This window comes from Mus pahari, chromosome 6, assembly GCF_900095145.1.
Source record: "Mus pahari chromosome 6, PAHARI_EIJ_v1.1, whole genome shotgun sequence".
NCBI lineage: Eukaryota > Metazoa > Chordata > Mammalia > Rodentia > Muridae > Mus > Mus pahari.
The window spans coordinates 60,161,012-60,177,334 of record NC_034595.1 but is presented as its reverse complement, the minus strand read 5'-3'; the positions used below and the strand labels follow the sequence as shown (position 1 = coordinate 60,177,334).

At 39.2% G+C, this 16,323-nt stretch overlaps 1 protein-coding gene across 3 annotated transcripts in view; it reads right to left on the bottom strand.

Annotated features, from left to right (window-relative positions):
* The window catches only part of Eps15 (epidermal growth factor receptor pathway substrate 15), a 105,681-nt gene that overhangs the window by 4,257 nt on the left and 85,101 nt on the right, over positions 1–16,323 (bottom strand). For 2 of the 3 annotated variants that reach the window (XM_021199624.2, XM_029539647.1), the window contains exons 19-24: positions 15,340–15,375; positions 13,645–13,781; positions 11,088–11,157; positions 5,064–5,140; positions 3,584–3,746; positions 606–787 (exon numbers count right to left, since the gene is read on the bottom strand). In XM_021199624.2, coding sequence (XP_021055283.1) covers positions 606–787; positions 3,584–3,746; positions 5,064–5,140; positions 11,088–11,157; positions 13,645–13,781; positions 15,340–15,375 — 665 coding nt within the window. The remainder of the gene's footprint in view (positions 1–605; positions 788–3,583; positions 3,747–5,063; positions 5,141–11,087; positions 11,158–13,644; positions 13,782–15,339; positions 15,376–16,323) is intronic. The other variant, XM_029539648.1, reaches the window with a different exon arrangement.

Genomic DNA, 16,323 nt, shown 5'->3' with positions numbered 1-16,323 from the left:
GCTGCCATGGTAAAGCACAAGCTTATCATGAATGAGTAACTGGGCTCACAGATGGATAAAAAGAACCACCACCACCACCACCACCACCACCACGCCATCAGAACTACTATGCAAATGCATAAAGACTTGTTTTGTATTCAAAGAACCCCTGCACTGTCCCCTCACAGCAACTGCCAACTGGTCTCTAGAAACTGCCAAAGCTTTGTACACAAACACACATCCACAGCTACAAATATACAAGTTTCTTACTGGCATTATACAGAGTAGGCAGACAGCAAGCTTTTAAATCACCATCATACATTACCATTTGCCAAATAGTAGCAGTCAAGATTTTACTTATATTTGAATTGTCAAGACTGAGAGAAAGGATATATAAAACATCTTGTTTGCAAGAACCACAATGACTAAAATCAGCTTAGTAATGGAGTCATCTAAGAACCAGCAAAACAAAACAATACAGAGGTTTTGCTTGGGGGAACGATAAAAGGTAATTTTTAGTATGTCGATAAAATGATGAAAATTTGGAAGACTATGAAGAAATCCTTGAAACTCTTCAAACTATAAATTGAAAGATTTTCCCCAAACAGCCCAGTCACAGTACTTACAGCACTGAAGTTAGCAAAATTGCTTGGGTCAGCCTCTTTATTGGTAGTGGTAGAAGAAGTGAATGGATCACAAAACATATCAGGATCTTTTTCTTTGGGACTATCATTGCCTGGGAAAGGCTGAAATGGATCATTCAGTTTAAAGGGATCAGAAGAATCCAATTTGTTGATGGGTCTTTTCCCTGGATCAAAATCATTACAATTAACCAGTAGATACAGCAAACACAAGCACACAAGCACATGTTCACAGGAAGCATTTAAAGAACTGCAGGTGGTGTACAGAGCAAAAGCCTACGGCACTTTCTCAAAGGCCTTCCCTGGCCGCACCAGCTGTCCTCAGAGCTTTCTCTTCTCTCAAGTACATGGCAGGTGCAGCTAGACGGACAAAAACCAAATACAAAGAGGAAACAGGCCAAGAATCAAAATTCTGTCCAAAAATTAGGTCTTTCTCCATTTAAAGAAACATGCTCCTAAGGAAGATAACGACAAACGAGAAAAATGATAATGAATGCACACAGCAATGGCCTCTGGTGGCAGCTTCAGCCTGAAACTAGCTGCAGAAATAATCGGTGACTGAAATTTGGCAAATCTGTTTTCTCTGGTATATTTACACAGTGCCTAGTAGCATAAAGCACAAGATGAATTTGACCTCACTTATTTTTGCCATCTATAAAACTTCAAGCTGAGCATGATCAACACTTAGAAGTCCACAGCCTATATGCATAGCTGCTGAAAACTCATCTGTGACCAAATAACAGTATGCTGCCCTGCTAATCCATCACCCATTGTTTTGATACCATTTTTAAGCAAATTATTTTATTTATTTATTCATCTTATTCATTCATTTATTTGCTTTTTAAGACAGGGCTTCTTTGTGTAGCCCTGACTGTCCCAAACTTGCTCTGTAGACCACACTGGCCTCAAACTCAGAAATCCACCTGCCTCTACCTTCTGAGTGCTGGTACTAACAGCGTGTGCCACCATGTCCAGCTAAGTTCTTAAATTTTAAAGTTTTACTTAAAGTGTAGTACTTTTTTAAGAAAAGAGGTGAAGTTTCAGTTTCTTCAAATATGCTTTTCCTATAGTGCAGTTATGCTGGTAGTCATAATGGATTCTTTTCATAAATGCTTACACAAGATGCTTGTATCTCATACCTATACATGCCTTCAGAAAGCCCCGTGAAAGCATGCAAAACCCGAGTTACAGCTACCACATAACAACTAAGGCACTGAGGCTTAGACATGGGGAATTATACATTTAAGAACACAGAGTAATGGCTCTAGTTGTAGCCTATGAAGCCCCAGGTTTGATCTCTAGCACTACTAAAAATCCAAACAAAACCCCAAACAAAGGAAAACAAAACCAAGCCTGGGGTTAATACTAGCATTTGGGAGATGTGGGTAGGAAGTAGGAGGATGAGGAATTCGGTCTCAGGCCAGGCTAAGCTACATGGAGTACTATCAAAAACCAAAAGGGCTGGAAACGTCTCTCAGTGGGGAGAGTACTTGCTGAGCATCTGTGACACTGCAGTTAACAAATTGAGACTGGGGTTGACCAGAATATGAATTTCAGATCCCTAATCAATGATCTGTTCAACAAACATCCTTTCCCTGTGCTCCATTACAATGATGTACACTTGAATGTCTTCAGCTTTATTATTATTGTGTATGTTGTATATGATGTGTGTGTAAGAGAACATATGTGCCACAGTGTATGTATGCACAGCACATATACTGTCAGAGCAACTTTATGGAGATGGTTCTTCCCCTGAGCCTATATATGGGTTCTGGGATTTGATTGTAGGTCACCAGGCTCATGAGCAAGTACATGTCCCCTATTAAGCCGTATCATACCCTTGTTGTCAGATGTAAGACACTAAATTAGGGCATTTGAGTTTTCAAGGTATACTCACATGGGTGTAAAAATGTAAGTAAACAAAATATTAGCTTTAAAAATTATACAGACTCTAACCAACTTCTAACCTACGATATACGTGAGTTTCCTTAAAAGATAAAAAAAACTGCTTAACTCATTAAGTTTTGAGCAGACATTTATACACTAGCAACTATATGTACAATCCAGAATCAAATACTATGGGAAGGCTACTATGAAAAGCCAAGAATGATTAACAGTAATAAAACAGTGGTCAGTGAACTTTGGGGGCTGAAATTTTACCCAGGAAAGGTCTAGGGATAAGAACCCAGTGTGCCCATCAACATTGTGTCTTCTCATAGGGAAACTTGGCAGCATTACTCACACACAGGGAAACTACCTTCACAGTTACTTTATTTTGCATTAAAAACAAACCTTTCCTCAGTGTAGTGCTAAACATAACAAAGACTAAAAACAGTTTAAAATAGAACAATGTGTTCCTAGACTACAAAGAATTTTACAATCAGAATTTTAAAGCCTGGTATGATGGTATACACCTTTAAACCCAGCACTTAGAGGAGGCAGAGGCAGGTGGTCTTCAAGAATCTTGAGTTCAAGGCTAGCCTGGTCTACATAGCAAGTTCCAGGCCAGCCAAGGCTATTTCATTAGATCCTGTCTTGAACAAAACATCTATTATAAAGGAATTTTAAAGAGCAAGCAGTTTTTTCTCCTTTCCTGCCTTTTTTTTTTTTTCCTAAATAAAAATAAAAAAATTAAAGATTTAGGGAGACTTCAAGTTAGTTTTCTCTCAAGAATATTAATTTAAAAACCGGAGTACAGGAAACTACTATTGAAATGATAATCATTGGGTTTCCAAAAACCAAGACAAAACAAAAACAAAGAGATTTCACCCATTGTTCTTCTGAAATGGGGACAGGAAGGGGTACATGTCCAGCCAAGAGGACAGCAACAAGCTGTTGCTAAGTGCCTGGCTCTTGCTTGCAGCCTTTTATATGATACATCATGATGGAAATATGACGCACACAACACGTTCTAGAGAGAGAAAAATCTTAACATTATCTAGGAAAGTCTCCAGCTTGCATACCAGGGGGTGGTGGGCAAGGTCTTGTTGGAGTGCCAATTTTGGGCGGCAGTGCTGGAGGCACATCTTCACTCTTGCTGGCTGTTTCCTCTAACACAGGTTTTGCAATGGTCACACTGCTGGTAGAACTTGATATGGTAGGATTAAAAGCATCTTCATCGTTGACCTTTGTTTAAAAAGAGATGTTTTTATAGTATGGTATACACATGGTCAGAAAGTACTCAGAAGAATGATTTAAGTATAATGAAGTTTTATTTCAATCCTGCGAAGTGACACTTTACCCTTTACATTCAAGAACAAATAGGATTAAAGCTTGGTCTGTCCGAGTTGGTACTCCCACATCATTACTTATCAAGAGCAATAGACATCAAAACGAACATGCATGGAAGGCTTACTAAGTAAGCATTAGGGAATACAAAACCTCCTGAGGTCCAAATGGGCCGTCTGATGATGGAACAAAAAAGAATGTCTAACTCTATGCTTGTCAGTGCCCATAAATATAGGAAAGACAACCTTATAGATACGGCTTCTTGAAAAACTATGAAGACAACCAAAGTTGTTTTCAAAAAGCAAACTGATCCCAGTGAAATATTAAATCGTAATGTGGGTAATGAAAGACTGACTTTTCTATCACAAACTAGAGTATGATTTATTTAGGTCAGTGTTTTTCTCCTTGATTTCCCCCACCCTTCCCGCTCATTTTTAAAGACAGAATTTTTTTGTATATCCCTGGCTATTCTGGAACTCCACTCTGTAGACCAGGATGGCCTCAAACTCACAAAGATCCACCTGCCTCTGCCTCCCAATGCTGGGAGTGCAAGCGTGGGCCACCCCCACCTGCCAGGCCGACATTTTTCAACAGTGGCACTGCTAGTTTTTTGGGATGTAAGTATTACATTCAGGGATGAGGGCGGTGGCTCTGTGGAGGATGTACTCACTAAGTATGAATAGCATCTTCCACCTAGTTTTGAGAACCATAAATGTCTCTGGACACTATCAAATGTTCCTTAGAAGACAATTTGGCTTATCTTCAAATTCTCTCAAATCTTTTTCTCTTAACCTAAATCAACACTGCAGCTATAGTGGACAATAGGTAGTGGACACTCAGTGCCAGAGTTTACACACTTTTATGCTGGTGCAGACCCTAACAATATCAATGGATAAAATCAAATAGGTAGTATACATAGAATGGAATCAATGTTATAACTACTGACCCAGAGAGTACACAGGGAGAAACATTAATTTAACTGGGAAAGAAATACTTAAACAGACAACTCTAATTATCACACTGAACAGACCTTTTGGAAGAAAATGTAATCTTCTGCTTATCACAGAGATGTGATTATAGCTGATCTGTAACTTCCACATGAAATCAACACCTGCTATGGACTGATTGCAATCCAATATCACGTTTGTGAAAGAATTCTAATAGTAAGGATGGAACATGATGTATTGTTCCTTCCTATTAATCATTGCAGATTACCTTTGATAATGTGCTGAAGTCAGCAAATCCATCTCCAAATGATTCATTTCCGAAAACAGAAGCAAAAGGGTCTGTGGCTGGGAGTAAAGAAAGACACAATATTTCATGTTATTTTTTATGTGGTAACATTCAGAAAAATCACTCCTAAATCTGATTGATGTCTATATAGATTGGCTATACACTGAACATCCCATATGTTGTATTCCTTAGTATGACGCAGCTGGTAAATGGCTCAAGATAACAACCAGGAGCGACTGGAAGGTAAGGAAGTTCTGGAACACATGTGAAACAAAACAGCTCTATGAAGTAGATTTTTTTGTTGTTTGTTTCAAGGGAAGTACAGCATATGATTTTGCTGTCTGCCAGTCTCTCAAGTGCCAGGATCACAGTCATTTGACAATGTCCTTGGCCAAATTATCTCTAAAAATGATATCAAGGGGTTTACAGGGCCATCAGTCACACATATCACACATAATTCAAGTCTCTTTTCACAAACCTTAGACTAACCCAGGCGTCACTAATTTCGACAAGAACCAAGTTCTTCATTCTCTACAGCAATAACTGTATTCTACTTTGTTCTATAGTTATCTGCAATTAGTAAGTAGTTTGTAGTACAAGTGGCTTGAGTTTGTTATATATCCCCCCATCAAGCTAACAGTCACAGGCAGATCTAAATTTGTGTATATTGAGGGAGGGAAAGCACACCTGCTAAAGTTTTCAGGACAGATTTGCACCTGGTACATATTTAAAAAAAAAAAAAAAAAAAAAGAATTGGCCAAGTGTGATGGCACATACCTTTAATCCCAGCACTAGGTAGGCAGAGGCAGGCATATCCCTGTGAATTTGAGACTAGCCTAGTCTACAGAGTGAGTTCCAGGATAGCCAGGGCTACACAAAACCCCTGCCGCCTCCCCCCAAAAAACCCCAACCCAAACCAAAGCAACAACAAAAACCAAAATTAAAAACAAAAAAGAGACAGTTTATTAAAAAGCCCCTGTGAATGGGTGTGAGCTGCGGAATGACATGCCGAAAAGACAGGGACCTTAATTCTTTTTATAAAAGATGCTTATTTTTTTCATATATGTGTGTGTACATTACGTGCATAAGTGTGTTCATACTACATGTGTGCCTGGTATCTGTGAAAGCAGAAGAGGGCGTCAAATTCACTGGTACTGCAGTTACAGATGGTTTTGAACTGCCATGTGGGTTCTGGAAACTGAACCTGGGTCCTCTGAAAGCAGCCAGTATTCCTGATAGCTGAGCCATCTGTCCAGCCCCATGACATCTCACTATTGTCTGCTTTGCTACCAAGGAAGTAGGACATTGAGAGTGAAGCAGACATGGGTAAAGACAGCCCTTTCCAGGTTGGTCACAAGTCTGATTATGAAGAGGACATTGAAACGTCAATCATAGGAAACTGCAAGTTTAACTGCAGAAGATGCTTTACATTAATAAAGCATCTGGGGAGCCCCAAAACTAAGGGATGCTTCCACCAGCAGTGTAGTGTCAGCCATTCCCTTTCTTTTCCTCTTCAGTTATTCCTGATCCACTCTCTAGATAGCACACAAAGGTAGCCAAAGAAAAAGTCCCGACGCCTTTTCCTGAAGGAACTGATCATGCTGCACCATGCCCTTCTGTCTCTTCCCTCACAGACTTTACAAGGAGTTACAACACTTTCAGCAGCACAGCTGAGTTAGGCCAGAACTGAAATACTGGGAAGTATAATTTGAAAAATATTAATTGAAAAAAAGGTTATTTCTACACGATGAGTATGTAATTGCTAGAGTTTTTCTACAAGATAGTAAAGAAATGTACCCTAGGTGACAGAATATTGTTTTTCCAAATCAGAGAATTAAGACTTTGACAAGAACTATCTCAGATGTGTAGCTGATCAGGCTTTCAATGTAAATATGAACTCACTAGCACCTTCTCTTCCCCCAAAATAATGGTAATATATTGGGGAAAATGTATAAAAGCATAATATAAAATCATCTATAATCTTATTATAGATGTGAATAGTATATAACTTCAGCAGTCTTTTTTTTTCTGTTATGATTTTCTGTAAAGGTAGAAACAATAAATCTATATTGCAAGTATATAACTTTTTATCCCCTTCTCAACTTCACTAACTATAGTTCTTATCAGCACCTGACCTATATCTGCTTCCATCCAACAATAAAAGCTCTATGATGCCAGGAACTTCATTTTATTCCTTACTTTCTCCTCAAGGATGAGCACGAGGTCTGGTGAGTAGGAGGTGCTGGTATTTATTGAAATTATTGTGAAAATAGGGAACAGAAGACATATGTTTATTAAGGAGCCTCCAAATAGATGTAACTGGTTCTTAGCATAACCAGTTGACCAATAAGGAAGAAAGGAATAAATAAAATTTCCCCAAAAGACTGCTGTAGAGATTGCTTGGTGGATAAGAGTACAGACTGCTCTTGTAGGATTCCCAGCATCTACAGTGGGTGGCTCACAACTGCCTGTAACTCCAGCTCCAGGGCATCCAATGCTGTCCTCTGGCCTCCATGGGTATCTACACTCACATTCACATACCTATACACAGATACATTAAAAAAAAAAAATTAGCCAGGCGGTGGTGGCACACGCCTTTAATCACAGCACTTGGGAGGCAGAAGCAGGTGGATTTCTGAGTTCGAGGCCAGCCTGGTCTACAGAGCTAGTTCCAGGACAGCCAGGGCTACACAGAGAAACCCTGTCTCAAAAAACCAAAAAAACAAACAAACAAACAAAAACAATGAAAATATTCCCCCAAGAGTAGCTGCTTACCTAAGAATCCTAAGATAAAATCTTCCTCACCCCTACATCCACTAAATGTAAGATTTAAATTCAACCTCACACCATCTTCAAGAGATAGCCCTGAATAAGATGCATCTGCAAAGACACATTTGTATCTTATTGAGCTTTAATCAGCACCTGAAAAGACTACTTCCTGGGTCTAGGGTTAGTAAAATATATCACACACACAGAGACACACAGGCACACACACACCCTCGCATCACAACTAATCTCATCTAAAGTAGAAAAATAATGCTTACAAGTATCCTGAGCTGGCTTCTTCATCCTAGCTTTCTTTCAGAGTTTGAAGTGTCTATCCACCAGGAGTAAGCAAGTGCTGAGGAGAACTCAAGCACCTCGTGTACTTGGATTACTATAACAGCAACTATAATTTAGTGGTAAGAATGCAATGGTTTAACTAAATTTGTGTGTGTGTGTACGTAAATTTTACTCAAAATTTAAAAACAGTAAAAACTGATTTTGAAAGCCTACAATTCTAAATGTGATCAATACCGGCATTAAAGTAACTTGTTTGCTCCAATTTGCTTTATCACTCACTCTTGCTACTCGTTAGTAGAGTTAGTATCTAATCCCCGGATCCACTCATACTAACCTCTCTGTATCATAACCTCCTCCTCTTGTCACATCAACCTAGGATAACAGCACATCCTACTCATCACACTCCATTAAAGCGCTCAGGTCAGACCTACTTTCCACTTATTTCTTACTCCCAAGCCGTAGCTAGCCTAGTCATCTGTCTAACTCTTAATGAAGAGTGACCATGAGACAGTTGTTGAGCTGAAAATGGTTAAGATTCCACTGATCTAGGATTGATTTAGTAATTGGCTCACCATCGCATAACTGGATAACACTGATCAAGTCATTTAATATTCTGGTACTTAGTTTCCTGGTATTTAGATTTTCTCTGTATTTTAACAGAACCTCTTTATATTAAAACAATTTTCATTACTCTTCTAAAGCCACTTACCTTTAAACTTAGGCCAAGATCTTCAAGATCTTTAAAAGTAAATGCCAAACAACACTTTGTAGAGTTGAACACAGAATTAAGAGAAAGGCACTCACAAGAAAGTAAAATGTACTGGAGAAATATTGATATGGGTCTATTATTTATTTATTTATTTATTTGGTGGTGGTGGTTTGAGATGTTTTTATTATTAGGTGTCATATTTTAATTATTTTCATAGGTTTGATTTTCATTTGGAAACAAATACTATATATAGCCTAGGCTGGCCTTGAACTCTCAATCCTCCAGGCTTAGCCTCTCAAATGCTAGGATTACAGATGTGTACCTGGCCCTGACAAGCTGAGAGATTTCAAGGTAAATTTGACCTTTGGGGGGTCCTGAATGGTTGAAACAAATCCTCTTTCTAGGCTGACATACAACATTGAAAATGTCAACTCGAGTTGCAAGCCCTGGCCAGGCTCTAAAGGGAAAGCTGTCAGGACCATGGGGTGCCTGTGCCCTTCCTGTGGTTATAGAAGAGATCTATGGAGATGGGGAGATTTGCCCAGCACATTGCTCAGACATTGCAAGTCTTTTTCACAACCACAGTCAAACTTCTGGTGTGTTTTTTGGCATTGTCTTATTTGGTTTTCAAATATTTGTCATCTGGGAGCAGGGCCCAGAACGAGATAGAAGCAACATGGAGAAATGGCTACCACATTTTTTTTATTTTTTTTTTTTTTAAGATTTATTTTTAGTATGTATAAGCTGTCTTCAGGCACTCCAGAAGAGGGCATCAGATCTTGTTACAGATGGTTGTGAACCACCATGTGGTTGCTGGGATTTGAACTCCGGACCTTCAGAAGAGCAGTCGGGTGTTCTTACTCACTGAGCCATCTCACCAGCCCAGCTACCACATTCTTAATGAGAGGGAACACCACTGTGGTATAATACAGAGCAGGAAGAAAACCTGAAGAACAGGTAAACTCCCATGGAGAACAGCAGGCCCAGGCACACCTGCCGGTTATTGCAGTTACCACAACTCCCTTCTCTCAGCCCATGACCTAATTAGTGCCCTGCCATCCCTCTTTACAAACAGGCTGGGGCCCATCATCCCAGAATCATACAGCGAGATTGTCCCAAGACAAGACCCAATCTTTTAAGCAAACAGCCCGCCATGGTACCACCAGTGTTCTTGACACCATGCAACAACCATCAGACACCTTCAGGAGAATTAAAATGCCCACAATCCCAGATGCCCAGCTTCCAAAGGAGGCAAGCTGACCCGCAGGGCCGTGCCATATGGGCCATTTTTTAAGATTTATTTTATGTATGAGTGTTTTTCTTGCATGTATGTATGTATGTATGTGCATCGTGTGTGCCTGTTCTCTAGGAGGCCAGAGAGGGCACTGTGGGTCCTCTGCAAGAGCCATCTCTCCAGTCACCTTTTTTGTTTTTTTGAACAGGTTCTTTTATAGTCCAGGCTGGTGTGGAATTCACTATGTAGTTCTTATATAGCCCAGGCTGGCCATGAACTTAGAGCAATCCTATTTCATCCTCCTAAGAACAAGGATTAAAGTGTTATCATCACACCCAGATAATTTTGAATCATTTTTTTCTTTCTTGTATTTGTATGTTTCTGTGTGTGCATGTGCATGGTTTAGGTTGTATGTGGTGTGGGCACATGAATTTTAATGGCAAGGTCAGGATGGAACATTAGATGTTTTCCTTTATTGCTCCCCTCCTTATTGCCTTAAGACAAGGTTTCTCACTGAGCCAGAAGCTCATCATTTTGAACAGGCTGGCTGGCAGTGAGTCAGTGAGCCCTGGAGATCTGCCTGCCTCTGCTCCCCAGTGCTGCGGTTAGGGAAGTATAGCAGCCATATCTAGCTTTCTACGTGAATGCTGGGATTCAGACTCAGGCCTGATGCTTGCACAGCAGTGGGGCTCTTACCCACTGAACCACCTTTCTAGCCAAAAACTACACTGGACACAGCAAAAGCTTCTAACTGGTTTTACTGACACTGAACACAGTACATAGCTTAGAGACACCTTTAAGGAGAATGATAAATGAGATAATAAGTAAGGGAGTAAAAGGTGATGCACAAATATTTGTTGCTATTATTAGTATGTTTTAAGTGGGAATAATTATATGTCAATTTAAAAGCCATATTTATAAGGGCAAAATGTTTCAAGAAGGGCAAAATCTTGATGAAAAGGCAATGACTAACACTAAGAACACTGAGAACTGTCTTTACCTGAATCACTCGCTGCAACAACAACTGTTCCACCAGGAGCAAATGGGTCATTGTGCTTCCAAGTTTCTACCTAAAGAGAACAGTACAATCTATGACCGAGAGGCAACATTTCATAGGTGGAACTGCACTGTTGAACCTAAAAAAAGGCTTTACAAAGTTCTGAATTAGAAAACAAACATTGGAACAGAGTTTTTCCTTTCCTGATATAGTCTCAATGAATGGAAACAATTACTCTCTGATTACAAAATATTTATCTAAAAAGTATGTGGCATATGTATAATTTAACAAGTTAAGTTTATGTGAACACTCAGTCACCAACATTCAGTAGGCTTCATGTGTCTTTCTAACCACAATTCCAACCCCTCCTTCTGCAGAGTCACTCTTTGGTAGTACTGGAATTGAACCTAGAGCTCACACGTCATAACCAAGCACTCTGCCACTGAGTTAGTACCATCCAGGGACACAGAAAGGAACAGATAGAATGTGATGACTATTATATCAGCAACCTTTTTTTATTTTAACAGAGAAACTATGAGATGAAAGCAAGGTGGTATTTGTTCTGAAAAGCACAAGACAAAAAGTAAGCACAAATGGGTGAAACATCTCAGGCAGGGAGAAGAATAGGAGAAATATAAAATATTAGGAAGAACAGACTTGACTTGAGAGCAGTGGGGAATAGAGTTAACATGAAGTAGGAGGAGAATTCAGACTGCCATATTTTAGAGAAATCTGGCATATGGTCTACATTATAAACTAGATGTGGTAGTCTTGTGGAGACCACAAATATTCATTTATAGAGGTGTTCCTCAAAATTTACATCAGTGGAAAATACCAACTGCTGGGCAAGTAACTCTTATTAATGAATACAGTAAAGAGATAATTCAAGAATACCAAAAAAAAAAAAAAAAAAAATCAAACCAAACCAAACCAAACCAATTACTCTTCTAAGGAGGTAATCCTCACTTAAGATTAACAGATGACAAAATAGCTGTGTAAAATTCCCGTCAGTTCATTGTGCCTCTCTTGGTCTAGTTTATCACAAAAATATTGCTGCCAATCTCCAAACAAAAACAAGCTAAATATTTCATAGTATTATTCTGAGTATTTTAAAATATCCAGAGTATAAATTTATTTTTATTTTATTTTATGTGTGTGAGTGTTTGAGCTGCATGTATATATATTTGTGTGTGTGTGTGTGTGTGTGTGTGTGTGTGTGTGTGTGTGTGTCTGTCTGTCTGTCTGTCTGACATGCCACAGCCACATGCCTGGTGCCTGTGGAGGGTCGGTGATGGTTTCAGATCCCCTGGAACTGGAGTTACAGACAGTTGTGATCTGCAGGTGGGTGCTGGGAACTGAACCCAAGTCTGTTATCTGCTGAGCCATCTCCATAGCCCCTATATAGTTTTAAAAAGCCTCAGATACAAATGTCTTGGGCATATTAAAGTAATGTGATTTTTTTTTAAAGATTTATTTTTAATCACGTGTACATAAATGCATGTCTCATATGTGTCATTACCTCAGACGTTAGAGGCAATGCATCCTCTGGAGTTGGAGTTACAGGCAGTTGTGAATATGGGTGTTGTCTGACATGTGTGTTGGAAACTGAACTTGGGTCTTTCTGGAAGAAAAATACATATGTTTAACTGCTGAGTCATCTCTCCAGTCAGGATGTCATGCAGCCTAAGATATCCTCCAACTTACTATGCAGCCAAGATTGGCTTTGAATCCTCTTGCTTCCACTTCTCCAGTGCTGCAGTTATACCTTTTTACCATTGCATTCAGTAGAGTCAATGCTTTAATTTAAAATGTCTATATTTTTAAGCTGAGGCATCAACATCTGCCTTGCAAAGTTGAAAATGAAGATTACAGCAAAGGCTATATAGCACTGAGGCCTTTGGATCATAGCCTGTGGCTATTAAGCAGAGGCTGTAGACACATACTCAAGAGAGCCTGACATTCAGTGCAAATTTCTATTTTCAAGATTAACATTCCAGGTATAAACTATATATATAAACAACATGAATGATTTCGTTTTTCTAAAATATTTATGTCTCCCTTTGGGCTGGAGAGAAGTCTCAGCAGTTAAGAGCACTGTTCTTCCAGAAGTCCTGAGTTCAATTCCCAGCAACCTCATGGTGGCTTGCCACCATCTGTAATGGGATCTGATGCCCTCTTCTGGTGTGTCTGAAGACAGTTACAGTGTCCCCATACAAATAAAATAATAATCTTTAAAAAAAAAAAAAGAAGAAGAATTTAATGTCTCCCTTTAAGTAATTTCCACTTTTTAAAGTAATACAACAGATATTTATAAAAAGTTTTACTTAAGACTGGCTTTTGGACTTTCAGTCACATATTTAGCATCACCAATGGGATAAGGACAACTTCATTCTGAGACACTATAAATCATCTACTCCTCTCCAGTGGATGAACAAAGTATGAAACCATTAAAATGTGGACCATTAAAGAAAGCAAAAGGAAGCTTCCACTGATATATATTCAATACATTTCCTTAAACACTTGTTCATGAAGCAGAACAGTCTTTAATACTGCCACTCACCGATGTATTACTGCTATTGCTGGATGCACTGAAAGGGTCAGTACTTGAAGTGGTAAAAGGATCAGCAGAAGTCTGCTTAAAGAAGCAATCAGATGCAAAAGGATCTGAACCTTTGAAAGGGTCACCACCAAATGGATCTAAAAAGAAGAAAAAAAAAAAACAAATGTAAAAAGCTGAAAATCTAATTTTCTCTATTGTCTATAGGAATTATCATTGCCTCACTTAAAAGACACCTTGAGGCATTCCTTATGAGCCACTGTGAGGCTGGGCTGGGTCTGTCCACCATTCAGACTCAAAAAGCCATAACAATTTATCTTCGTTTTGTTCCTTTCCGATACTGGCCAGAGTTTTTAAGTATGCATCTTCTGGTACTTTGTGTTCTCTTATTCTTTCTAAAGCTCATGTCCGTCCTCAGTGTGGCTTCTTGTCTACCAAGTAGCTGACCTCCATGCCAGCTCATTTACAACCCTGCTTCTCCATTCTCTTCCCCACTCCTCTCCTCTAAACAACTGGTGAAATTTACAGCCTCCCTGCCCTGGTGTTTTCATTTTAAACTCAATAAAATAGTCCTTTTTGAACAGACTTGATTTTCAAAAAGTAAAATCACTTTGAACTCCTACAAACTTCAAGTTCCTTTTTTATTTCAGATTCTATTCTGCTTTCAAGAAAGATAGAGCTGGGGTTGGAGAGATGACTCAGTGGTTAAGAGCACTGAGTACTCTTCCGGAGGTCCTGAGTTCAAATCCCAGCAACCACATGGTGGCTCAAAACCATCCACAATGAGATCGGATGCCCTCTTCTGGAGTATCTGAAGACAACTACAGTGTACTCATATAGACTAAATAAATACATCTTTAAAAAAAAAAAAAGCTTTTCACTTACTAACCTTTTTAGTTAGCATTTCATTTTAAAAGATCCAGTTCTAAGTTTTCTAGTACTATGCTTATAAAGGAAACAACAAAAACCTTAAAACATATTTCCTTCTCTGAGCTCAAGGCTAATACACTGAAACACATTTGGGAAGCAAAATTAAGTAGGAAACAACTTCCTTTATTCTAGTGAAAAATCTCAGAAAAATGACCATCTTAAATTTAGTTATTTTTCAATGTCCCCAACTCATATGACCAGTCTAAAATTGTAGGATAGTAAAATTATTTTATAGTCTTGTATTGTCATAGTATACAAACTCACATTAGTTTAACTTTTATACAATATGGAAAAATTAGATCTTATGTATATATGTATGAGTACAGTCCTTGAAGAGATCAGAGGTAGTGGTTCCCCTCAGCTAGAGTTACAGACAATTGTGAGCCACCCTATGTATGGGGTTGGTAATCAAACGCTGGTCCTCTACAAAGGAAAGTACACTGTCTTAACCACTGAGCCATCTTTCTACCCCTACCACCAATGGTATTTTTAAGCAGCATTTTGATTATTATTTTTTTAAAAAGTGAGGCTTGAATTGAAAGTGTACTAGAGACCTTACCTAGATGGCGCGCGCGCGCGCGCACACACACACACACACACACACACACACACACACACACACACACCACCCTTGGCTTTAGAGCAGTTTTAAAACTAAAAAGCAGTTCATCTCCTAGAACTACCCAGGTTCTATGTTCTCACTAAATACAATATTAGGCTATAACAGAATAGAATTTAAGTTAAGAAGAAATGCAAAAATATACTGACCAATTTTTCCAAAAGGATCATCCTTGAAAGGATCACCTGTGACAAAAAATAAATAAACCCGATTATTTATTGTTGTGGAAAAGGGTATTTTTAAAGCAAAAACAAAGTTAAGTTAAACAATAACTTAACAGTTTCAACAATTCTACTTCTACTTCAATACAATACACATCATAAAAAGGCAAATTAGAGCCATGGTGGTTTGAATGAGAAATGTCCTCCACAGTCTCTGCCTTTGAACACCTGGTCACAGTTGGTGTCAGTGTTTGGGGAGGTTTAGGAGGCTTGCCTTTGTTGGATGCAGTGTGCATGGGAGGCAGGCTTTGAGCTCACTTTGACTTTTTTGTTTGTTTGCTTTTTGTTTTTTTTTCCAGACAGGGTTTTTCTGTACAGCCCTGGCTGTACTGGAACTCACTTTGTAGACCAGGCTGGCCTCGAACTCAGAAATCCACCTGCCTCTGCCTCCCGAGTACTGGGATTAAAGGCGCGCGCCACCACGTCCAGCTCACTTTGACTTTTAATGTTTGCTCTCTGCTTCCTGTTCTGGCTATCATGCTGTCCCTGCTGCCTGCTGTCCCTGCTGTCATGCTGTCCCTGCTGCCATGTTGTCTCTGCTGTCCCTGCTGCCCCTGCTGCCCCTGCCATTACAGCCTCAAAGTCTCTGGAACAATAAACCCAAATAAACTCTGACATCCATACGTTGCCTTGGCCATGGCGTTTACTTTATCACAGCAACAGCAGAGTAACAAATATAAAAACCAAATATACTTACCTTTGATTGAAAAAGGTTACAGATTCTCAACAATAAAAGAACCTCTGGTGGAATCACCATGCCTAACCTTAAGCTGTACTACAGAGCAATTGTGATAAAAACTGCATGGTACTGGTACAAGGAGAGACAAGTAGATCAATGGAATAGAATTGAAGATCCAGAAATGAAACCACACACCTATGGTCACTTGATTTTTGACAAGGGAGCTAAAACCA